This window comes from Mizuhopecten yessoensis, unplaced genomic scaffold, assembly GCF_002113885.1.
Source record: "Mizuhopecten yessoensis strain PY_sf001 unplaced genomic scaffold, ASM211388v2 scaffold11111, whole genome shotgun sequence".
Classification (NCBI taxonomy): Eukaryota; Metazoa; Mollusca; class Bivalvia; order Pectinida; family Pectinidae; genus Mizuhopecten; species Mizuhopecten yessoensis.
In genome coordinates, this window is record NW_018408885.1 from 480,009 (window position 1) to 505,324 (window position 25,316).

At 36.2% G+C, this 25,316-nt stretch overlaps 2 protein-coding genes across 2 annotated transcripts in view; one reads left to right on the forward strand and one right to left on the reverse strand.

Moving 5' to 3' along the window:
• The first annotated feature begins 5,495 nt into the window (after window positions 1-5,495).
• LOC110465996 (sperm protamine P2-like) lies at window positions 5,496-5,846 on the forward strand. Its single transcript, XM_021522227.1, has one exon. It carries the CDS (start codon window positions 5,496-5,498, stop codon window positions 5,844-5,846), a length of 351 nt encoding a protein of 116 aa, XP_021377902.1.
• A 2,671-nt stretch (window positions 5,847-8,517) lies between these two features.
• Window positions 8,518-25,316, reverse strand: part of LOC110465997 — a 31,090-nt gene continuing 14,291 nt past the window's right edge. Inside the window, exons 14-26 of the mRNA XM_021522228.1 lie at window positions 24,876-24,886; window positions 24,492-24,520; window positions 16,255-16,792; window positions 15,753-15,940; window positions 14,508-14,615; window positions 14,114-14,207; window positions 13,774-13,823; window positions 13,066-13,233; window positions 12,378-12,572; window positions 12,019-12,114; window positions 11,464-11,733; window positions 11,146-11,231; window positions 8,518-10,407 (exon numbers count right to left, since the gene is read on the reverse strand). Coding sequence (XP_021377903.1) covers window positions 10,251-10,407; window positions 11,146-11,231; window positions 11,464-11,733; window positions 12,019-12,114; window positions 12,378-12,572; window positions 13,066-13,233; window positions 13,774-13,823; window positions 14,114-14,207; window positions 14,508-14,615; window positions 15,753-15,940; window positions 16,255-16,792; window positions 24,492-24,520; window positions 24,876-24,886 — 1,990 coding nt within the window. The 3' untranslated portion in view covers window positions 8,518-10,250. The remainder of the gene's footprint in view (window positions 10,408-11,145; window positions 11,232-11,463; window positions 11,734-12,018; window positions 12,115-12,377; window positions 12,573-13,065; window positions 13,234-13,773; window positions 13,824-14,113; window positions 14,208-14,507; window positions 14,616-15,752; window positions 15,941-16,254; window positions 16,793-24,491; window positions 24,521-24,875; window positions 24,887-25,316) is intronic.

Consider the following 25,316-nt stretch of genomic DNA (forward strand, 5'->3'; position numbering starts at 1 on the left):
AAATGTGACCTGTGAATACCAGAGGAGGGTTAAATATGACCTGTCAGTCAAATGTGACCTGTCAATACCAGAGGTGAGTCAAATGTGACCTGTCAATACCAGAGGAGGGTTAAATATGACCTGTCAATACCAGAGGAGGGTAAAATGTGACCTGTAAATACCAGAGGAGTGTCAAATGTGACCTGTGAATACCAGAGGAGGGTGAAATATGACCGGTCAGTCAAATGTGACCTGTCAATACCAGAGGAGGGTTAAATATGACCTGTCAATACCAGGGGAGGGTAAAATGTGACCTGTAGACAACAGTAGACCGTATATTACATCTGTGAACATCATTACTGTAAATTAGTGGATAACTACCGATAGGTTGTGAAAATATTTTCTATTAAATATAATAAATATGTTGTCTGTCAAAAATTTGACAAAGCAAGCATATTAAGAGCTATATGTTGCTAGCAGTGTGATGTTCTTACAAAATCAGTAACTCTGCTATGGAAAACAAGATATCTGTAGCTACATTTGCCATTTTTAAGATGAAAAGAATGATATACCAAATATTTGAGATATGAAGATTAGTCTGATGAATGGTGGTGTGAAGTGAAGTCGAACCTTTTCAGAAAAAATACTTTTGACAATGATGGCGATTCAATATTCTGTAACCCTTCTTAGGATTTCGGTTGATATGCTTTGCGGGGTAATTGGTATAGAAGTATAGGAGAGAGAGAAGTAAGCGCACATTAGTCACTATCAGATGCAGCATATAATTCCAGTTATGGTGACCAACTGATCATGTACACATTGTGATGTGTGTGTGTGTATTGGTGAACAGTGATACATGTACTATGGTAGCCTTGGAAGTTTGAACTAAACTCCTTAGATATTTAGTGCCTATCATCTAGGGGTAGGTGGATGAGGAAATGTTTATAAATAGGCAGACTATGATGGTTGTATAATGTATACCTTACCTGTGTAGATTATTAAGATATCTCGTGCTAGCATGTATGCTCTGTAAGTTTGAGTGTGTGTGTGTGTGTGTGTGTGTGAGAGTGTGGGTGTGGGGTTTTTTTCATGACTCTATGTATTATGAAAAAATCGCCGAAAAATGAACAATTACAACAACAACACAATTCAGTTATTGCCACAGTTTGGCAATTTATTGGTAGTATCACTTTAGATACCGTTGTTAGAAGCATTGCGATTTACTTGTTCTACTGGTGGAATTCATAGAAATGACTACACATCTGTGACCACCTGATGGCTAATATTGCACAAGTGTGTTGCTAGAATTGATATATTTCACGAAGGCTTTAGCCCGAGTTAAAATCATCCATTCGTGCAAAAATGGGTATGTTCATTACATATTAGATGCACGACGTTATTATTTAATTTTCGACGTCGTTTTGTAAACCATTGTTGCTCAGTTCGAACATTCGTGAAGCAAATTGAAAATCAGTAAAAGGATATGATTATGTGTGGCACTGGTTTGTAGAAAACTTGTATGTATGTAATGATAGCATACAAACGTATGTATAGTATTGTTTATTTATCACTTGTAACATTAGTATATGAAGTGTATTTCCTGTACATAGAGTATGTATCATCCGTGATATCAGTACGGTCATATGTCTTATGTAAACATTGTCAAAGGGCATTTATAACCTGGAATATCAGTATGAAGCAGTTTATACATGTAAATATTGGTATAGGGTTTTTACAACTTGTAATATCAGTTCATGATGAATATCTCTGTTTATTTTATTTCATTGGTACAAGTATAGGGTCAAAGTATCAAAACATTAGGATGAAGAATTAGAAATAGAAGTGTTAATGGTTACATGTATGAACGATCATTGGAAAAAAACGATTAGTTTTAATTTTTACGTTTCTCTTAAAATCAAAATGCCATTATCACAACCGCTACCCGATCATTTACACATGTCTAAGTGTAGTTAATCTAGTTTGATGACAATTGATAAGTTAACTAGGTACTAGGATATTCGTCAGTCGGTGAACTTGACACTGCGACATTCGCCATATAATGGACAGGAATTGGAACGATTCTCCATTAAGTAAAACAGACATAAGGATGTTCATCAACCAGTGAACTAGGCACTACTGGACTAATCAACCAGTGAACTAGGCACTACTGGACTAATCAATCAGTGAACTAGACATTATGATATTCATCAGTCATTGAACACGTATTGGAATTAAGGCATTAATTAGCCAATGAACTAGACATTTAGACATTGTTCAGTGAGTGAACTAGACATTCAAATATTTATCAGCGAAAATGGGCAGTAGATAATTCATCAGTCGCTTATATGGACTAAAGGCGATACATCAATCAGTAAATAGAAATTATAGAACATATGATATTAAATTGAAAACAGGAAATCATATTCAGCATTAAACTTCAACTACCTGGATGACCAACAAATACGGACAGCGGATTTATGTAAACATTGAAGCCGTTACATTGTACGTATCGATGATAACCCTATTGTTCTTGGGTAAACATTCTGGCTAATTAACACTACTAAAGTCGGGCACTTGGTACATTTTCCATATTGTTGAACAAATATGAGTGTCCGTATATAGAATTGAAGATCACCTAAAGTTTGTGGTTCAAATAGATTACATGATTGATACTCTTTGTTAAAAACGACTCGTATGTCGTTAACGGTATACGTGAATTACCTTTACAGAGGCCAGAAACCTAATCTGTTATAGAGGTTGGACCCTCGGCACGATTTGTGTCCATAAATATATCAATCATTAGCAAACACATGGGATTCCATTGCATTTTACAAGTCTGTGACTCATGGTGATATTTTAGACACAATGGACATTTTTCATTGTTACCATCATCTATTGATATTTAAATAAAAACATCATTTATCGGATGTGACCTTCGTCATTGATTTCCTTTGTTGTCGATTTCTAATCTGAACACAATTTCCATTTAAATTTGTCACGAGAAAGTAATATCCACATAATGATAATATATGTTTTACCCGGCATAAGGACGCAAATCAAATGATTGAACAGTATCGAGTTGATCATGGGTGCCTAAAAAGATCCAAACTTACTGTAAAGTACTGTTACATGTAAGAAACATACTAAAGTTTACCTCGCCAAGCTACCTTACTAAGGAAATACTGAGGTGTATGCTATTCTTATACATTTGATATTCTAGATCTTAAGATGAGCAGAGAAATCCTGTTCAATCCGACACCCAGTAGTAGGATCCGAGAACTACTTGTATTAAATCAGGTGTTAGTATACACAGGGTTTTTTGTAATTTATATAAGAAATATGAGTTAAGCTTTTTGCTGGGTATGACAGGGTATCAGAAAACTGAAGGGACGGTTTAGAAACAGGTTTCACTTTAGTTTGTCATAAAATTGAATTTTCCTATTCCTCTAGAAAGGCGTTGGTATATTAGGTGTGCTCAAATTGAAAACGAACACCATTTAGCTACGAAATTCTCGATACATTCTGAAATTAGTTTTTTTTTATAGTAAATACTATTTCCGACCAAAATGGGGAAAAAATGTTGAACTGGTTCATCGGAGAACAATACTATAATTCAAAAATTAGCACTGTATATTGAGAAAAAAATGACATTATAAATTGTTTTCTCAAATTAAAAATCGATGAAAATAGTTCAATATATATTTAGCCTGTGATGTAAAACTTTGTTTGGGTGTTTTCCTGTGAACGTATTATGTATTTTTGAAATCTGTTGCCATCATTCATCTTTTACCGATGCCAAATCGTGAATATGTTGTAGCTTAAAAAGGACTCAAGTCTATTGCATATATCATGTTGTCACACAATATTAATATGCATCACTTGCAGTCTTAATCATAATTAAACAATGGATATTCTTTAATCTAGAAAGAATCATATAAGGGGGAAAATCTATAACCGATTAGAAAAGACAACTACAAAAACTGACAAGACACTAGAACAGAACTATACGAAGACAACATGAAAATACACGAACAGGTGTGACCAGGTGCTCCGGAAGGATAAGCGATTTTCAACTACATGATTATGTCATTTGACATGAGGTTTTCCGTCAAATCAAGGAGAAATTGTCCAGCACCAAACTTTTGTTTAAACAAATAACTATTTGGATTTTGAATATTTTGGAAGAATCGTCAACTTTAAGTGTATCAATTAGGTAGCAACTACACGTTATTATTTTGCATTATGTAGTTCAAATTTTTTTATTGTCAAAAACAAGTATTTATGCGATGTGTTTCGTTTGTTTATCAAAAATACAAAGTTCAACCGACAAATAAAATTGATGTCCGATAAGACACTGACTTAAATGAAAATGTTCAATTTCGTTTAGTTCTGCGTTCAAATGGACTCCCTGTTGTGAATTGTATGTTATGGTATATGTTAAACTAGTATCCAGATTTTGATAGCAAACTTCATATTATTATTGGATAGGTGTCAAATTTCGGCCAACATGTTATTTACGCCTGTGTTTCATAATCCGTTTTAACAATACTGTAAGATTATCCTACAGTCGTGCGAACAGAGGCAATCAATAACTACCCGGGGAACAATAGCCTGCGACGTCATGGCGAGTAACAGCGCCGCTTAGGATCGTAATGTTTATTAACAAAAGCCAGCTAGTCGTGTAATCAAAGGGCGGAGGCTGACATTTCAACTTTGTTCGTGTAAGACAATGACGCCCGTGTGAAGTATTGTTCGAGCCAATAACACGTTAAAAGATATGTTTAAATGAGTTGTATAGCTCGACGTCCCGGGATATACTGTTACATCTCGTCCGTGTATCGCCGATAACAATACCTCGTGAAAGAATTAATTGATTTTGGTTCATAAGCAAGCTTGGGTCACTGCATGAATTGTGCCGACACAATGTACTTCTGCTTTGTGTTGTTTAGATCACTGTAAACGTTGCCAGAAGTCCACACATATACCTCTTTACATTTCTATCGATTTAAGCATTTGTTCGACGATATATTGGTTCTGTGTGCATTTAACTGTTCAATATAACATGAACATCGACCAGACTTTTCCGTAAGATTTTTTTATTTTTTTTGAAAATTGCATAATCATATAATAATGGACTACATTAAGTATATTGTAGGTGGTGAAAGGGCGAAAGGCAGGAGGTGAAAGGGCGAGAGGCAGGAGGTGAAAGGGCGAGAGGAAGGAGGTGAAAGGGCGAGAGGAAGGAGGTGAAAGGGCGAGAGGAAGGAGGGCTAAGGGCGAGAGGAAGGAGGTGAAAGGGCAAGAGGAAGGAGGTGAAAGGGCGAGAGGCAGGAGGTGAAAGGGCGAGAGGAAGGAGGTGAAAGGGCAAGAAGAAGGAGGGAAAAGGGCGAGAGGCAGTAAGTGAAAGGGCGAGAGGAAGGAGGGGAAAAGGCGAGAGGAAGGAGGTGAAAGGGCGAGAGGCAGGAGGTGAAAGGGGGAGAGGAAGGAGGTGAAAAGGAGGGAAGAAGGAGGGGAAAATGCGAGAGGAAGGAGGGGAAAGGGCGGGAGGAAGGAAGGGAAAGGGCGAGAGGAAGAAGGGGAAAGGGCGGAGGGGAAAGGGCGAGAGGAAGGAGGTGAAAGGGCGAGAGGCAGGAGGTGAAAGGGCGAGAGGAAGGAGGGGAAAGGGCGAGAGGAAGGAGGGGAAAAGGGCGAGAGGAAAGAGGGGAAAGGGCGAGAGGCAGGAGGTGAAAGGGCGAGAGGAAGAAGAGGAAAGGGCGAGAGGAAGAAAGGGAAATGGCGAGAGGAAGAAGGGGAAAGGGCAAGAGGCAGGGGGTGAAAGGGCGAGAGGAAGGAGGGGAAAAGGCGAGAGGAAGGAGGGGAAAAGTTAATGGAAAAACAAACTGTATCCGTCACGTATAAGTATCCGTATTAACTGTTTCCTGATATCAATAGGGATATTCCAATTATCCTTGTCAAACCTTATAAACGTCCCTGGACGAGTCTATGATAACGTATACTTATATCAGTGAAGACCGTGCTTACAGTAGTCTAACATGTAAAGGCGGGGAAAAAACAAAAAATGAACAGCAAATATGTCCACAACAATGTCAAAATTAAAACGTCATGCACATTTTTAATGTATAATTAGTAAAATATGTATTAGAGTCACACGAGTTACTTCCCTTTTTACATGACCCTAACATATTCCTATGTTCACAATTTATAATCACCGGCATGCTTCCTAATACCCAAATCGATTTTACGATAACTGTAATCAGATAATCGTTTTTTTCAGATAGCTTTAGATTTTGTAATGTATCTCATTCCGCTTGACTCAAAGGACGTTATCTTGTAAACGAATATTTCGGCGGCCTCCCGCCACGCGGTGGACTCCTGCCCAACCTGTTCACAGCTTAATTATCGCCATCACAACATATATCAAACCGGTACCAAAGAACAGGGTGGAGTGTGGTCGGACACCCTCAAACACCCCGATGTGTATAACAGGTGGCTAGCCGTGACTTTAAAACTGTTTTTCATAACTTTATTATCGATTACATATTAAATGTTTAAACTCTGCTTGTAATTTGAGTGAACTTTGTTCAACTGAAGATAGGATTACACACACGGTCGAGTATAAAGTTACAGTAATGAGTATTAACTGAATACGCCATTAGAGCTAAAATATATCCTTACATTGCCAAAACATTTCGACATCTTGCTTCTCTATTACACATGAACTCTGGTATGCATTTGATTGTGTGGAGACCTGTCCTTTTGCCATTTGCCTTGCTCTTAACATATTTATTTCTCTTCTTTCGTAGTAGTTTGATCTCCCTTAAGACAGGGAGACGATCTTGTGTTCGATATCTAGGGTTCCAGGGCACATCCGGTTTATTCGCCCTCTATTTTCTTTCTTATTCATCGTCTGTTCTTATGATGATTAGCCTAGCTAGTCGGAACATCTAAAATCGATAATAAAACTACGGAATCTTCATGTTCAAGTTCAATCTTATATATCCTTGTATTTGTCGTCCTCACAGTTATTTCTGTTCCAGTATATGATCAATAAATTCATGGAATGATTGCGGAGTTCCATGTTATCAATTCATCTACGTGACCGCTCCTTACTGCAGCCTATTGTATGTTTATGTAAGATAGTAATAGAGAACATAGGATATCACAGACACAGTGATAGCACTGTTGATGAATATGATTCATATTTATGTATTATGTTAATAGTATGCCACACTGATTATAACTATTTATGATATAAATACCTTAACTAATAAATTACATGATATTGTGTACTTCTATCCCCTCATCCGATTTCAAGAAGAACAAACCTTGAGATCTATTGTAATATTTGTTTTTTCAATCTGAAATAAATGATTATATTTTTATATTTCTTCAAATTCATTGTATTTGTACCAAACAGTCAAATTAAAACATAAAACAAATTCCATCGTGTCAGTGGTGGATCATTACTCAAATAAAACAGATCACAGCAAAGAACGCCAACGTTATTATTATCCTAGATCTTTGTGGTAAATTATATAGACAAGAACACAGTGTCAATCATTTCAAAAGACACCCGTAAATACCTCACATCTGTATTCACCAAAGCCCAGTTTCTATTAAAATAATCTTTAGCCTAGCCTTTCCTGAAAGGAAATTTAAGCTCATGAAACGAACTTTGTTATATATATGAAACCCAATTTAGACATGTACTGTTACATGTACCTATGCGATCCTACTGTGTATATATTAGTGTAAACTGAATCTTTGTAATTCAAACAATGTCTATTAGGAACAGAAATATTGCGTCCAGTGGACAGGGTAGTATTTTTAATCATCATAGAAAGTGTTTATATGTAAGTGTACGTGTGTGTAGGAAGGCGATGGTTAAGATATTTACGTGTTTGTAGGCGTGTGCTTTGCTGGCGTGTGTATGATTGGAGGTGGTTTGCTGTTCGACACGATCAAAAAATACAGGCGGTTGAAATGATGGAGATGTTTTTCTCAATAGCACCTGCTCTTATCTCCAGCTCTTTTGCCTATTTCCTTTCTTCTTTTAGTATCTACATTTTACACATGACTTTCAAATTCCATTTTTCTTCAACTTTTAGGTGGATGTAAGCTAAATCGGCAAATATCCATTGTTAACTTGATGAGATAGCAGATACAAATTAAATCCAAATTTATTCCTTTTAAACTTAATTACAAATTAATGATCAGGCAATGTAAATATTTATAACGATCAGACCATGCCTATGTATTGTGTAGCATTGTACAAGCATTAAACGGGCTTTAAACACAAAACCCTCTATCCATAGTATGTATTAATTATATGTAGGGTCTTTATATTTTAATTACAACCCGACTAATTTTAATCATATTTCAAGTCCACAAAGTTATCACCCTACACTGTTCTCACAGGATTGCTACTTTGTGTCCACGTAAGTCAGCCCCTATTCATACCGGAATATGATACCCACGTGTGTTCTCGTGATATTTGATGCGCCGATACAATTCAAAAGAGGAAGACACAGATCCGTTAGATAAATGTATATATTTTATTATCTTAATCGTATAGTATTTGTTTTGTTTGGCAAAGCTCCAATATCACAGACTTCGATCGTAGGACAAAACCACCACATGTGAACCATTCGTCCTCTGCACATTCGACACATTCATCCTGTCTTATACCATTCAAAATATAGGGAAACTTAGAGTCTTTTGTATACAATACAAATAAACCGAGATATGTCGTTTCCTATTTAACATAATATAAATAACGCGGATGTCTTCCTTGACAGCCAGTAAACAAAGTACACATTAAAATAAATAAACAAGATTACTGAAAAAAACAAAACTAATAGCTTAACGAGTAAACATTCATCAAGTCAATGATATACACATTCAAAGTTAGAAAGCATTACATATCTAATGTCTTTAAGGAATGCAGTTCTCCAATACTGATAGGCAACTAATACAAATTGACAAATATTCAATGTTACTTTGTACAGCATTCCAAGGTAATAGTATAAATGAGAGAAATCGTACATTACATAATGGATTCCTTTCTGAAGCTCATATACCAAGACTCAAATGAGGCGTATTTTTCTTCTTTTCTTCAGTAACACGATTTGAAATAAAATATTGAAATCGTATTGCTTTTCCCCTTTCGGTAAAAACACGAATTCGATATCGTCTCGTGGGTGAGATTATCATATCCTTATGATTCGCTATTTTTACCTATGCAATTTAGTTTTAGAAATATATTAACCTACCGGATAATAATAATCTATAGTTTTGCAGATAACAGACTCAGTTTACAACGCTGTACCAGGAATTGTTTCCAAATATCTAACCTCGCTATGTGGCTAAGAATGCAATAAAAAATCTTATATAGGCTTATTTGAAACTTTCTTTCACGTTTGTGTAATTTCACAGTCGTTTTCCAACTCTTCTTTCTTCATTAGTGACTCTGCTTAGAATGTCAGAATTGATCAAGAACAACATCAGAGCCTCCTCTTATAGAAAACAAACATACCACAGCGTCAAAACAACACGTGACAAAGGAATTTTCGCTGAACAAATAAGACTTTTGTTACATCGCTGGTAGCCTTTTATAGTGTTTGTCTTTCTGTTTGTCTTTCTGTTTGATATATCCACGTTCCTGTTGTACTCTTCGTAGTAAATTTGAGTACTCTTTTGTTCCTGGTGTATTGACGCTGTTGTTTATGTTTACTTATAACAACAATACATATATTAATGTGAAGATGATTAAGGGGGCACGGTGTAATTTTCTGATAACACACCTCTATGAATATATCATGTTTAAAGTAAAATACGATATTCAAATTAATTTTGATCGAGTGTCCATTGAACTGTAGAATATATCGCATCATACGCGTGTACCCATTGTTGTGAACATATCAAAGAGTATTTGTGATATATTTCAACTAATATTCTATGGATCCATATCCATGTCGATGATCATTTTTAGTCAGCATCTTGCTTGATGACAAAGAAACGAAAATAATTGCAACCTCCTTGAATCTTTCCCTTTCCGTGTTTTTCACTTCATCTTGTTATGAATAAGATTTATAGTTAGAGCTATTATAATCTTCCAATATTCCTGAGAGATGCCACCGTCCCCTCGGTATGAAGTTCTTGTCAAACAATCCATAGATATCTGTACAATCGACACCATTATTAGCCTTTACTGCTGTCAGGATTCTGCGAGACGTGAGAAAACAGAATAAATATTCCAAACGTTCACGATACTATCCATTTGTGTCTTCTAACAGTTGCATGTATGATTTGGGGTCCGCCCCAGAGACCATCTTCTCTTTCTGTTCCTCCTTCTGCTGCATCTCCTCCACGTACTTCTTGACATCTCTTCTCGCCTGACGATTCTCATTGTCACCCTCAATCAGTTCACTGTGAATACGAAAAAACCTGATTACTGAATCATAAACTGTTTTATATTTAGAAAAAATCTACATTATGCTTATATATACGATGTATTTGTTTTAAATATAAATATAATAAATGTTTTAACAAAATTTCATTATCATATCCTTGATGTGTAACAGTTTAAAACTACCTGAAAATATTATCTTTAAGTATAGAGAGAATGTCTCGTAGACACTTTACATTAAAATAATTTAAATCGTTTTAGGTTCTTCTTCAAACAGTAAAGGTTATTAGAGTTCTTTTTACTCTTACATTACACAATATAAAAACACGCACCCATTTTAACATATTACGCATAATTGTTCTACGCCTTATATAATATGCAACACAATACACACACGCAAGAATACAGTAGGACCTTACATTACACAATATCATCAGACACAAAGTAGGACCTTACACTACACAATATCATCAGACACACAGGTGGATACAAACTTCACAGAATACACAAAATAATGAGTCAAGAGAGAGAGGAAATTTAAACAAATGTTTTCTGTCCACATCCATGAAAATAATTATGTTTAAACTTTTAACTACAGAATACAAACAGTGATGATGCATCGAGACATTACAGTACACAGTATACATGCATGCATTGAGACTTAACATTTCACTGCACACACACTTTAAAACTTATTTCATATGCACACAAGCTATGTCTATCATTACACGATTTCCATATACACTGTGGAAACTTACCTAAAGTCAATCTCTCCATTTCCGTCCTTATCCAAACGCTTCATCAGTTCATTGATTTCAGGGTCTGATAAATCGATCCCAGTTTTCTAAAGTTGAAAGATATATGAATTCAAATGCGTTATGACTTATCGAACTAACATAACACGGATACGTGCATGTACCGAAAGAAAAACATAGAACCATGATTTGCGAGCAGAGGTGAGATTCGTGGAATTCAAACGTGAAGTATAAATAAATTAAATCATTTTCCTTAATATCTCTTTGCAAAAGCTCTTATTAGAATGAAATACAAGTGTTTACAGAACAACAAATACCTACCCTGACACCTTCCTGAAGTTCTTCTAGCGATATGGACCAGCTATTGTCAGTGTCGAACTGTTGTAATAGATCGATCATTCTGTATCCTGCCTCCTCAACGAACCGCTTGAGCTTGTTGAGCGGGTCGTTATGCAGCTTTGCAACGGGATCGTCTTCCTTCCTCTTAGCTCGCGGCTGGTCGCTCAGCACTCCGCCAAACTTGATTTTGATAGGCCGTTCCTCTCTGAGCCTGTCGCATACTTCTTTGAAGTTTTTCCTTATCATCAGATTCTGAAAAGACACAGACAAGACCTTAGTATAGCTATAATAACGTTTACCCATTGGCTACTATTGGCAGGTTATTTAGAATACAGGTTTGATTATAGCCATAATATTGTCTTTGTACAAGGAACACATCAGAATATCAGTTTGGTCGCAGGAACACTTATATATCTCTACAAGTCTTGAATATTGTAACTTTGCCTATTATCTTCGCATTTTTACAAAAGTTCCACTTAATAGTAACTAATCATTAGTAATAAGAATATTTATCGCGTATAAATTAGGAATCCATACCCCGAAATCAAGCATCTTCAATGTTTTTGTTGTATTTCTCTCAACTCCAACTAGTACTGCATACCCTCCTTCTGCTGATAGAGGATTGAATCCAATCTGAAATAAACAAATAACATATTACTACTTATAAACGTAAATAACACTGAAAGTGATGAATGACAATTCAATGTTTACATACCGTGCATTATCTACGAATGACGGTATTAATAGTGTTTATATTGGTGAAACCCTTAGTTAAAATATCGACTGTCAACCTCCAACTTATTGGTGAAATACTATCTGTAATTGTGTATGGGGGATATCAACGTTGTCTGTTTAATAATAACAGCCACGTATTTCTGTAATACATCAAAACTTACATTCAACTCCTCTAGCGTATCATTGGTCTGTAGCCCGGCAGCGATGTGTGGCGTGCCCTCTAGAGGGATGCGGCAGTAACTGAGGTTTAACTTGATCAGGTATTTGTTTTCCTTAAGGGTTTCTTCCATCGCTTTTGCACCTTCCAGACCAAAACCGTTCATACTGATGTCGAAGTATTTCAGCCCAACATTTTCCTACAGCAAAACAAGTTGGCATCGTTAACTTATTTTCGACATAGACAAAACCCTCAACTAGGCCTTACTCTATATAATCTGGTAACAATTATAAATCAGGGCTTTGGCTAGATCTCACTCTGTATTTGCTATATAAAATTGTCCCGTATGAGCACGGAAAATACTTTAAAGACTTACAATTGTGTTGGTTTTGATATAGGGACCTATTTTAAGTATTTCTTTACATTATTTATATAAAAGCGTATCGTGATTGAATAATATTGATAACAAGACTATACCTAAAATATATTTTCCTTTTCCGTTTGAGTTTCCCTGATTATGTTTTGTTTTAGAGGAATGACACTTTTCGAGTGTTTGAAGGACACGAGAACAATTTCGTGTAATCCGGATAACCTCGATAAGTTTTTTCCCTTTGAACATTATTCATCTCCGGAAAACAAAGAGTCATGCCTCCCTAGCACAAGGGTAGTACAGTAATATATTACTGACTTACCCTCAAGGCCTCCACGATCATAACACATCCTTTAGTCTGGAAATGACACCAACTCAGATCAAGAGACTCAAGGGACACGTTTTCATTGAGGGCCATGGCGAACCACTCTGCCCCTTTCTCTTCGAAACTGTTGTGTTGGAGCAGCAGCGTTTTTATGGCAGCGTTTCTCTGTAGATACAACGACATGGGTTAATAAGTCTGTCAAGTTATCTTGTAGATTTATAAGTAATTACATTTTCTTTTTCAGTTCTATTACTCTGTTTTATAACGACTCAACGATTTATTTTAATAATGACGACAGATTCTACTTCCGAATATGAATTTTTGAGAAAATACAGTAAACCCTCGTTATGCTGCCACAAATTGTCCAAAGACATGTTGGAGTGATAAAGAGGTTTGAAAATAAATTGCGGAAAACGTTTAAAGAAATTCTTAAGAAACAAACAAGAAAAGGGACATTGAAATATGTTGGCGGTAAACCAGGTGGAAAATGAAACGACGGGTAATATAATGAGGTTTTACTGTATATGATTTACAAAATGACAATTCAACGTAATTGTCATATTCCATTGTCCATGACAAGGCTGAATAGTTTTTGTACATACATCGTTCACTGCTAACGTGGTGAGACTTTTGCTGTTAAATACGTTTATGTTACTTTCCATGTTTGGGATTTGTGTATCTTATTTTATATATTTATTAACTTACTGTCAGCATTTCGTAGAAGTACTCAGCCGCAGTGTCCTCGATATCGTTTCCTATGCATGATATATTATAATTATGAATAACATGATACGTTTGAATTAAATGCCAAACGATTTACGACATAAAATTATATATAAGAAAACTGCAATTTAAAACTTTAAGTTGCATGTTACTGATTCGCAAAACATGTTTCAGATGTACTTCCACCAATTATCGTTTGAATGATGTATTAAACTATGTTTTGTCTTAAATTGTATTCACGCAAAGCACATGTCATATGTAGCATCTCTGTATCGATCAAATTAAACTTAAATATTTTACCACTTTAGTAATTGTTATTTACCTGACAGATTCAGGTGTATAATTGTCTTGTTCTCACTGAGAAGTTCACATATTGCTTTGGCCCCTTCGGTGCCCATCTTATTGTCCGTTAGCACCTGTTAAAAGAAACCATCGAAGTCAGTACGTGTCTACACCTCGTAATACAAAGGTTTACCATGAAGTCGATCGCTTATCAATGTTCACACATATCATATATCTTACACATGAATGTAAGAAAAATCACTTACAAATCAATAAACATACAGGTATTTATTTGCAATAAGGTATCAAATTAATCAACGAACGGACAAATTATTCTGATAAATACATTCCTATATTGCCATAATTTGTATCCTCATTTGATCAGACGTTAGATAGAATTACACCACTTATTTAAAGTGTACATAGGAACTCACCAGTTCTGTTACGTAAACGTTTTCCTTTAACACCCTAGTCAAGTGCGATGTGCCCTCTCCCAGTATGTAGTTGCCTTCCAGGTCTATCTTTTCTAATATTGTGTTTATCTGTACAAAATAGAGTGGAGCATATCACAGATTCAGCAACCAAAATGACATTGCTGTGAAAACGACCAGATTTACAGTACAAAACGTCATGAATATGGTCTTAATTTTGACATAAAAATGGGCAATATGGCATCATCTATAGACATACATAACAAGACTCTGCGTATAGTTTATTGAATTCACTACATCAACAGCTGTAGGTGATATGAACACGTAATGCGTATGAAACACCAACAGCCGTAACTATTATAACCATTGACAGCCATAGATAACTTAAACTCACTTATAGTCTAACTATTATAAGCATTGGCAGTCATAAGTAACAGCACATCTTGTACATTGTAATGAGTACAAAATACCAGCAGTCATAGACACAGGACCCTGTGTATAGCGAAGTGAGTATAAACCATCAACAACCATATATAGCAGGGCTTTGTATATCGAGTAAAGTGTGTATTGTATAAGTACAGTAAAATGGGTATCCACATTCAATAACCATAGCGAAGACCTAATTGAATATAGTGAGAAACGTTTTTAATATCACCAATCATGACCAACAGGAACAGAACAGTGGCCGAATTATGACATGGAATGGAGAATTGTGGCACATTTGTACTAATATCATTATGGGCATATGTTTCACAGCTTCTAACTGAGCTGATGTGTAAGAGCTGATCTTACATATCCATTGCGGTATGTAAGATCAGCTCTTACACATGTTGGTCTGCTAGAATGTGTGAAAGGGTTTTTTGTTATTTTCTTATGTCAATTTAATGACCCACAAGTTTTAAAGAACATTGACAGGGCTACAAATGACGTCACAATGCCTTGCAACATTACATTCGCATTGGCACATTATAACTTATAATGGCTCTCCCTATCTTAAACATGGACTGTGTGCGGGGGAAAACTAGGATCATTAGTATTAGCAGTAAAAATGTTGGTACGCAGATGAGTTGTTTTCCTTCAGTAGTTGATCTTTTAATAATGCCAGGAATCGGTTAACTTATTGTTTTAAAAGACGTTTCTTCACTCGTTTTCATGTAGTATCAACGAATATAGACTTAGCCAAAGCTGATTATTGTAATATCACTGTAGTGAACACGATAACGAACACAAAGTATTGGTCTTACATACCATTAAAGACTCGGCCATGGCCTTCATGCCTATCGGTCCAAGCCCGTGAAACTTCATGACGAGTTCAGTTTCCGACATGTGTTTGATGAAGTAGGTGGCCGGCTGAATACCCATATCTTCACATATCTGTAAGTAACGGCCTTTTGGTGTCGTGTCTTCTTCCTTTTCCTTTTCTGTACCTGGCATTTCTGAAAGTGTAGAAACACAACACATGATGACTGTCCCAATCTCGACATTGATACCACATACAGGATTGTCATAGGTGTAAGAATAAGCAAAGCTATGTTCGAAACGGATATTGTTTTATGTTTTCATAAACGTATATTCTGACACATCTATCTCTTTTTTGATGTCATGTTGTCATAATGCTAACGGTTCGTGGCTTATAACACGGTGATGGTAATGCCGTCATACAAGTTATTTATCTCGAATAAATTTATATTCATACAAACAAATTGGTATTTCTTTATACTTTAGCAAATTTCAGTACACAAATACTCACTGGTGAGGTCCTCCTCGAGGTCCGTGTCGTACTTTTCTGCATCATCGTCTGGATTTGATCCTAATGATGACACTGATATGACATCCTCACCAAACACATCTTCAATATCATCGTCTATATTAGATTCCTCGTCCGACGCTTCCGTTTCTTGCCATCGTTGTACGATGTCAAACTCTCCATCTGCATCTGGCAATGGTATTTCTGTTTGAAATATACCATCGGTAAATTCTAAATCATCATCCGGGTCAATGTCAATAGCCTTCCTATGGGCTAACTCTCGTGTAGGAATACGCACATCCTTTGTGATCGCTTTGAGACGAGTCAGATCAGTAATTAAACCTGCGGCATCCTTTTCGGACATGCGCGATGTACTTGCCACACTGACGGCGCTCCCAATACGGGAACCCGCCTTCCTGATCGTCTCTGTCTGTCCTCCATCTTCCAAACCTTTTGAGAGTTTGGTGGAGGACGGGAGACGAGGCGGCTTGACAAGAGTTGGTCTTCCAGCGGATCCAGTCCCCGGCATTTGTGCATTTGTTCACTGAGAACGGACGCAGATATTGGTATTGTATATGTCACATTTGGAACTGAAAATAACAACAGCGCAGTTTTATATTTGTTTCCTTTTGAATTGATATTACCTTTAGTTTTTTTGTTTAATTCATCGAATACTTCTTAGAATAATATGAATGATGATTTAACATTATGTGATAGACATGAACATACAAGCACATATTTCGTGAGTTACTTTTTCATTTCTGTAAGTGGTTTTTTTCCATAGACTACGCCATAATGTGACATCAATCAAACGTGTTCATTGTGCCACAATTACGCCCGGCAAAACACTAGCTTATTCCACTCTAGTTGTTCAAACATACAGTGTGACTTGGTGTAGTATCCCAGCTGGTCACAGCGACAGTAGTCTAAAATTTAAATGGTCTGGCACCACTGCATCTTTACACTCAGATCATCATAGATATAATACATATTACAGTATAGGCTCCTTTCTGTCCATTTCAATTTTTTTTATTAATTTTTCATTGTAGTACCACAAAGTATGTTATAGTATGCTATGTTTTTCCATAGGTACTTTTGTAGTGTCACAAGGATCCGTGAAGAACAATACATATGATAATAATAACAATCAAGCTGAATTGTAGAGCTACCATGATGAAGTAGTTCCCATGGTGGATTCTTCCATTAGAGAGGTGAATTGTAGAGCTACCATGATAAAGTAGTTCACAGGGTGGAATATTCCATTAGAGATGTGAGGTGTAGAGCTACCATGATAAAGTAGTTCCCAGGGAGGAATATGTAGTTCACAGGGAGGAATATTCCATTAGAGAGGAGAATTGTAGAGCTACCATGATAAAGTAGTTCACAGGGTGGTATATTCCATTAGAGAGGTGAATTGTAGAGCTACCATAATAAAGTAGTTCACAGGGTGGAATATTCCATTAGAGATGTGAGTTGTAGAGCTTCCATGATAAAGTAGTTCCCAGGGTGGAATATGTGGTTCACAGGGTGGAATATTCCATTAGAGAGGAGAATTGTAGAGCTACCATGATAAAGTAGTTCCCGGGGTGGAATCTTCCATTAGAGAGGTGAAATGTAGAGCTACCACAATAAAGTAACTCCCATGATGGAATCTTCCATTAGAGAGATGAATTGTAGAGCTACCATGATAAAGTAGTCCCCAGGGTGGAATATGTAGTTCACAGGGTGGAATATTCCATTAGAGATGTGAGGTGTAGAGCTACCATGATAAAGTAGTTCCCAGGGAGGAATATGTAGTTCACAGGGAGGAATATTCCATTAGAGAGGTGAATTGTAGACCTACCATGATAAAGTAGTTCCCAGGGTGGAATATGTGGTTCACAGGGTGGAATATTCCATTAGAGAGGGGAATTGTAGAGCTACCATGATAAAGTAGTTCACAGGGTGGAATATTCCATTAGAGATGTGAGGTGTAGAGCTACCATGATAAAGTAGTTCCCAGGGCGGAATATTCCATTAGAGAGGTGAATTGAAGAGCTACCATGATAAAGTAGTTCACAGGGTGGAATATTCCATTAGAGATGTGAGGTGTAGAGCTACCATGATAAAGTAGTTCCCAGAGTGGAATCTTCCATTAGAGAGGTAAATTGTAGAGCTACCATGATAAAGTAGTTCCCAGGGCGGAATATTCCATTAGAGAGGTGAATTGAAGAGCTACCCTGATAAAGTAGTTCCCAGGGTGGAATATTCTATTAGAGAGGTGAATTGTAGAGCTACCATAATAAAGTAACTCCCATGATGGAATCTTCCATTAGAGAGATGAATTGTAGAGCTACCATGATAAAGTAGTTCACAGGGTGGAATATTCCATTAGAGAGGCGAATTGAAGAGCTACCATGATAAAGTAGTTCACAGGGTGGAATTTTAAATTAGAGAGGTGAATTGTAGAGCTACCATGATAATGTAGTTCCCAGGGTGGAATATTCCATTAGAGATGTGAGTTGTAGAGCTACCATGATAAAGTAGTTCACAGGGTGGAATTTTAAATTAGAGAGGTGAATTGTAGAGCTACCATGATAATGTAGTTCCCAGGGTGGAATATTCCATTAGAGATGTGAGTTGGAGAGCTACCATGATAAAGTAGTTCCCAGGGTGCCATGGTGGATTCTTCCATTAGAGAGGTGAATTGTAGAGCTTCCATGATAAAGTAGTTCCCAGGGTGGAATATTCCATTAGAGAGGTGAATTGAAGAGCTACCATGATAAAGTAGTTCCCAGGGTGGAATATTCTATTAGAGAGGTGAATTGTAGAGCTACCATGATAAAGTAGTTCCCAGGATGGAATATGCATAATGCAATTCCATTAGAGAGGTGAATTGATGGGAATGCTAGAGAGGCTGATTTCGGGGATGTGTTCAATGAAACGCAACTGTTGGCCATTGCTCACCTACAGCAACGAGTCGTTACACTGTAGTTTTAATGTTCTATATTTAAAAATTGGTATTGAAAAAGTATGTTATGAAGATCAATTTGATTAAGTCAAAACAATAGAGTCAAGGTGTAATTATTCAATTTAAATAAGATCGCTTTACGATATAAAACCCTTTTTATTATTATTACATCGTTTGCATATATTATTCAATTACAGCATATTATAAATAAGAATATTTTTCATTTCGACGAGAAGCAGAAAACAAGCGGCCTTCATTACCATGTTTCCGGTATATGGTTTCATGTCCAAATGTAAATGATCGACAATTACCCCAACACGTCACCATTTCAATTGTAAAACCATGACAAAGCATATTTTGTTTTGTACACCTGTCTACAGAACATTTTCATTTTGCGATGCCTTGGCTAGCATTTTAACTCATTTATCTCTGGTTGGCATCTGTCATATGTCTAAACTAAGTTCAAATCAGGCCTACATATATGTCCTCAAATGCAAGACAAACTTTTGATTCTTTCCCAAAACATTTATATACTTGTAACTCTATCTACCTCCGAATTACGCCATGTTCTAGTTTAGATGATAGGTATATATTAACTAATCCGAATTCCAATACAATTTCTGTATATCATTGTGACTTAGTCCAAGTCCCTGTACACGCAGTTGGTCTAAGGTGAGATATACCAACTAGAATTGAACTGCGCAGGCGTGACGTCCGCGAGGTAGTTCCAAATGACTGCTCATCTATTCGGCACCCGTATCCCGCATTGATCAATAGACATGTCTGATTAAGTGTAACGTGATGAGAATCGTATATACCTTTAACTGATATTTATCTCCTGTATTGTCTCGTTCATATCTCGTACAATTGTCCGTATGATACCTTACAAGTTACACTTATAAAGGAGGGCGTCCACGTAATACATAATGTAAAACTAACTATGATCATCCTCTTTCACTGCAATGTAATATCTGCTAAAATATTAGTAATTTATCCCAATGTTCAAGATTTGTATTACTGCTTACAGCCATACACGAATCCATTAGTATAATACAACAAAGTGAACAAGGTTAATTATTGTGGTGAAACATTATCATATTTGCTTTTTAGTCCAAATGTTTCAACATAAAATAAATTGATACAAACATCTGACCTTCTCCTGCCATGTACGTGAAGAACACTCATGTAAACTCACCTATAAAACAGCTTGATATCTTTTTTCATCACATCTACTTAAATATAGACGAGGCTTGTTCTAGATATGATGTGTGTGAACCTAGATGTTAGCTCCCCTCGTTAGGATACTATCTTAGTCAACCTGGTATCCTGCCATACAGTAAAAGATTCAATGTATATAAAGAGACGTTATGTTAAACAAAACATGAACATAGATCGGAGCCCTGATATTGGTGAGCTTCATTTAGTCCTAGACATTATTAGAAAAGAAACATTATACCTTGATTAGTGACTGCGATAACTAGAAAGTTAAAAACTCAATTCTAAAGAATATCAAAAGTTACCTACAGTATTCATTATTTCAAAACGTGGTTACTTAAGTCACCAATTATAACGTCCAATTGTGTGTCCGTTTAATATATAAGTAAACTGATAGCATTGCATAAGCCCTTCCTTTGATTCCTCCATAGGCTCAAGCAATACAGGAAGAAACACACGTTCGTCAAAACGAGAACATGTGTGTCACATACGTACTTCATTTATGGTTTTCATTAATTTTGATACGAAATTTAAATGTACACACATCAAAACGTAAAAATACATTGATAAAGCGCATGGAGGACATTAGTTAATTATGAAATGTGACGGTTAAATGGACCGTTTTTAAACGATATCCATATCTGAGGAGAGAACGGCATACCTTAACATTGATAGCATTTCATTCAAATATATATATATGGTAATTCTTCGAAATAGATTGCTAATTTAAGTTTGATTACACCAGTTAACAATGTTCCGTGTGTTACGGTGACAGTTGTTCGTTTATTCTGTCTGATTTTGTGTCAAAATCGGTTACTAAACATTGTAACATTCGAACAAAATCTCAGTCATTTACATTCCAGTTTGAAATTGATATTATACAAAATATATGTGTAATGGCCAATTGATGAAGATTCTCTCTATATATAAACACACAAATGAAAGGATGTTTCCTAACTACGACTTGCAAGATTGTTTAATTCTGCTGTAATCACTTCTAGATATATTTTTATAATGCATACGACATCAGCTAACCCCTGGTAACATACTCCAGAGGACATTGGAAGTAGGTGCAGGAGTAGCTACATCACCCAATGAACTTTCAATTTAGATACGAATCAGCAAATTTCACTTAAGCAACTCCTTTTGAAAATCCTGAACCTGTAATAAGCACACATAAGTGTCTTGTATATTTAAAGTTAATCAGTAGGGTAAAGTAGTGTAAAATATGTACGCTACTGTATACAATCAATGACTACATACTTTTCCAATACATGTATAGAAATACGATAATATCAATTTGAGGAAAAATTCATTTCTATAACTACAATGATTAATCTCGAAAAAAATATACTCACAGAACATACGGGAATCTTCAGTAAAAATAGTTGAGACGCCATTTTCAAATCCGTTCTATGCTATTCATTTAAAACACACATTAATACAAATGTACCACATGTATAATGAACAGTTCGCCCGGATGTGCGACGTCACGAATACATGTCGCCATGACAGTGCATGCTAGAAGCTAGCTTACCAGCCTACTAGCCCTATTCCTTTGTAGTGTGTTCGGTGGTCGGTCAACAATGCCCTTTATTGAATAGACACCTTTAACTGAATGGACGTATTGGAAAAGAATCGCTAGAATCATGAAGATATGTCACAATATGTATTGATATCATTGTTCTCTAAGTAATGCTATTTGGCACAAGTCAGTCCTCAATGCAATGAGAAGTTGGAAACAATGTAAATCCATATGACTATAATGAGTTACATGTGGCGGAGTGTCCAATCCTTCCAGGTTCAAACAATACAATCGGCAGTCTCTCAATTTAAATTGTAGTTAATACTGCCACTACTATTTAAATATCTCATACACATTAGTCCCTATTGCACTCAATACACTTGATTTATTGCACTGCACATAAACAGGACATAATAAATGCTACAGCTTCGGGTAGCTACATGTCAAAGATGTTATTGGATACACAGAAATTAAAAACAAACAATTTCATTTTCACATTTAAACGATTTACATAGGTTACAAAGTAATCAATGGGAGAGATCAGATTTATTTCGAAGTTATCCAAATTCGTTTAGCTACCGGTTGGGATACGTCGATTGTCTATTTGAACGTATTGTAGTTTGTCTTCAATTTGAATTTAAATTGGAAGATTTTTTTATTTATTTGAATTTAACCGATATGGTAACGATTCAGTAACTTGTATAATGAATGTGCTAAGGCCTATTTAAATTATGTCGAGTATCACAATACTATTTGTCGAAAAAATGTTGATACAAACATACGAAGGTTTAAAGTTTCCATTCAAGAAATGTGATATTGGTATATAGGCATGTCGTCTTCGTACCATATATGATAGACAATGTCAAAACTAAATGACTCGCCAAATTTAACATGAAAACCATAGATAGATAAAATCCTAATTACTCACCAGCGTGTGACTGACTAAAAACCGACTACAGTGTAAAAAGTCTTACGTGACTCGCCTGCTGTAAGTTAAAACTTCATTTTCCAATTAGTTTAAATTACGTGTGATGTTTCTTGATCTGCCATTACATAGATGCATTTCATTAATTACTTCATTAACACTTTAAACTTACTATTAAATCATCTGAACAGAATCCGACTGGTCTGGCAAAGAAAAGTATAAAGGATCGGTGTGTGCCTGATTAAATCACTGAATGGATTGAATGAGTTATCAGGGAAACACTGCAAATCAACTTATTTTATCCACATTGAATGAGTTAGAAGGGGAACACTGCAAATCAACTTATTTTATCCACATTGAATGTATCATTAACCGATAAGAAATATTACCGGATCAGAATTTGGAAAAAAATACTAGAAATACGACGTCACCCTTTCTCAAGCCACTCCTGTGTACCCTTTGGCTGCAACCCTTCCTACCAATCCTTACCCTTGTCTTACCAACTTCACATGTTCCCGAACCATAACCTCGTCCCTGCAAACACCTACCGAGATCATCACCTACGCTACAATTCCCTCGGAACTATCTACCTTTCCTTTAATTTTTCGAACCTACATCCCTCTTCATTCTCTCCCGAGAAATTTTACTTCACTTAGTATCAACAATTATCGACCTGTACGAAAGCATTTCCAAAAATCCAATTCGCAAGGATTTCAAAAAGCTATTGAATGTAATGCTTACTATATGTTGTTTAAAGTTTTGGTAAATACCATATTTATTTGTGATATGTTTAATTCAAGTTGACCTCCCTTGCGTCCCATTGACATGCCCTGTCTTTCATGCCCATCTACCTCTTTCCCACTATTTATAGGGCATTGTCGCTAGAACGTTATAGTAGGATAACCGAACTACTCGGTAGTGAAGCGGACGTACAACCTATCAATCAATCAATCTAGAACGTTATTCATCGTCCGCGACTTTCTTGGCTTGTCAACCCCTGAAACTGTCCCTTCAAACTGCCATCCATCCGTCTGTCTTTCCGATATGTCACTATCATCTGTCTTTCTGACCCCTCATCCGTCCTACTATCTCTTTGTCCTATTATTTGTCTGGCTACCCCTCCAACCTGTCACCTCTACCTCGTCCCTACGACCTGTACACCTGTACCCCACTGTCCTGCCAACTTTTAACTCATTTCCACTGCCCACCCGACCGTTTACCAAATATTCCTGTCCCTACCACCCTTACTTTTCAAACGTAGCAAACATCTCCTACTATCCCTTTTTCCCTCCTATGCCACTGTTTTTCCGTCTCGTCCCCGCCACAACGACCCTCGCTCTTCCTATCCTCTGTATCGTCCCGCCAGACCAGAGCTTCCTATACACTGTATGTACATTTGCCTTACATACAAGAAACATTATCTTCAATAGAAATCATTGGACTAAGTGGTGTAAATAGAACAAAAAAAGAATAGAATATAATAAATAAAGAAAATAAATGTATGCCGTGATCTATGAGTTTATTGTAGCTACAGATGAGATGATACGATAACATTTATTATGGTTTGACTTCCATGACAAATTTAGTGATGTTATTATTATATGTAGGTGGAGAGGACGACGTCAGTCAGCTGCAGCACCAGCGGTCTGTTTACCTGTATGGGGGATATTAAAACCAATCCATCGTTATCGACAGACAGGTGTCTACATTGTAAGATCGATGTACATTTATTTATTGAAGTATTTTAATGACCAGGAACATGTTTGATTCATTTGATCTTCCTAATTGGCAATACAAATGGTAACACAAATGTCTCAGCATTTAATTAACCAAATATGATAACTTAATTATTGATTTAAGGCAGAACAAGATATCTTATGCCGAGTAAATATGTGTTGACGATAGTTAGGTGTTAAAAACCATGCATGCTTTTTACGTAATATTGATTATAGACCAGGTGGTTTTAACAGAAACAAGCTGATTAATAGTGATGATCAAACAACACTTACCCTTCAGGGGACTGAAAAGACGATAAAGACACATTTCAAATAAATATATGAATATTTACACAAATTTTAGAAGTTATTGTTTTTTCATTTCATATGAAAATCGACATTTTTTACATGGAGTAAATAAATGTCGACAGTATCTGATTGTTCGTATTGTGATAAATCTGAAGCGTTATTATCACGTCGGCTATAAGACCTCATGATTGTTTACCTGTCGTTACACGTTGTTTGATATTAAGATCACTTTCCTGTATTGTAAACACATTGCCAGTTTAATATCACGATAACTTACATGTAGTATTAACACATTGCCAGTTTAATATCAGGATAAAATACATGTTGTATTAACACTATGTAAATTTAATATCACGATAACTTACCTGTAGTATTAACATGTTCTCAGTTTAATATAACGATAACTTACCTTTAATATTAACACGT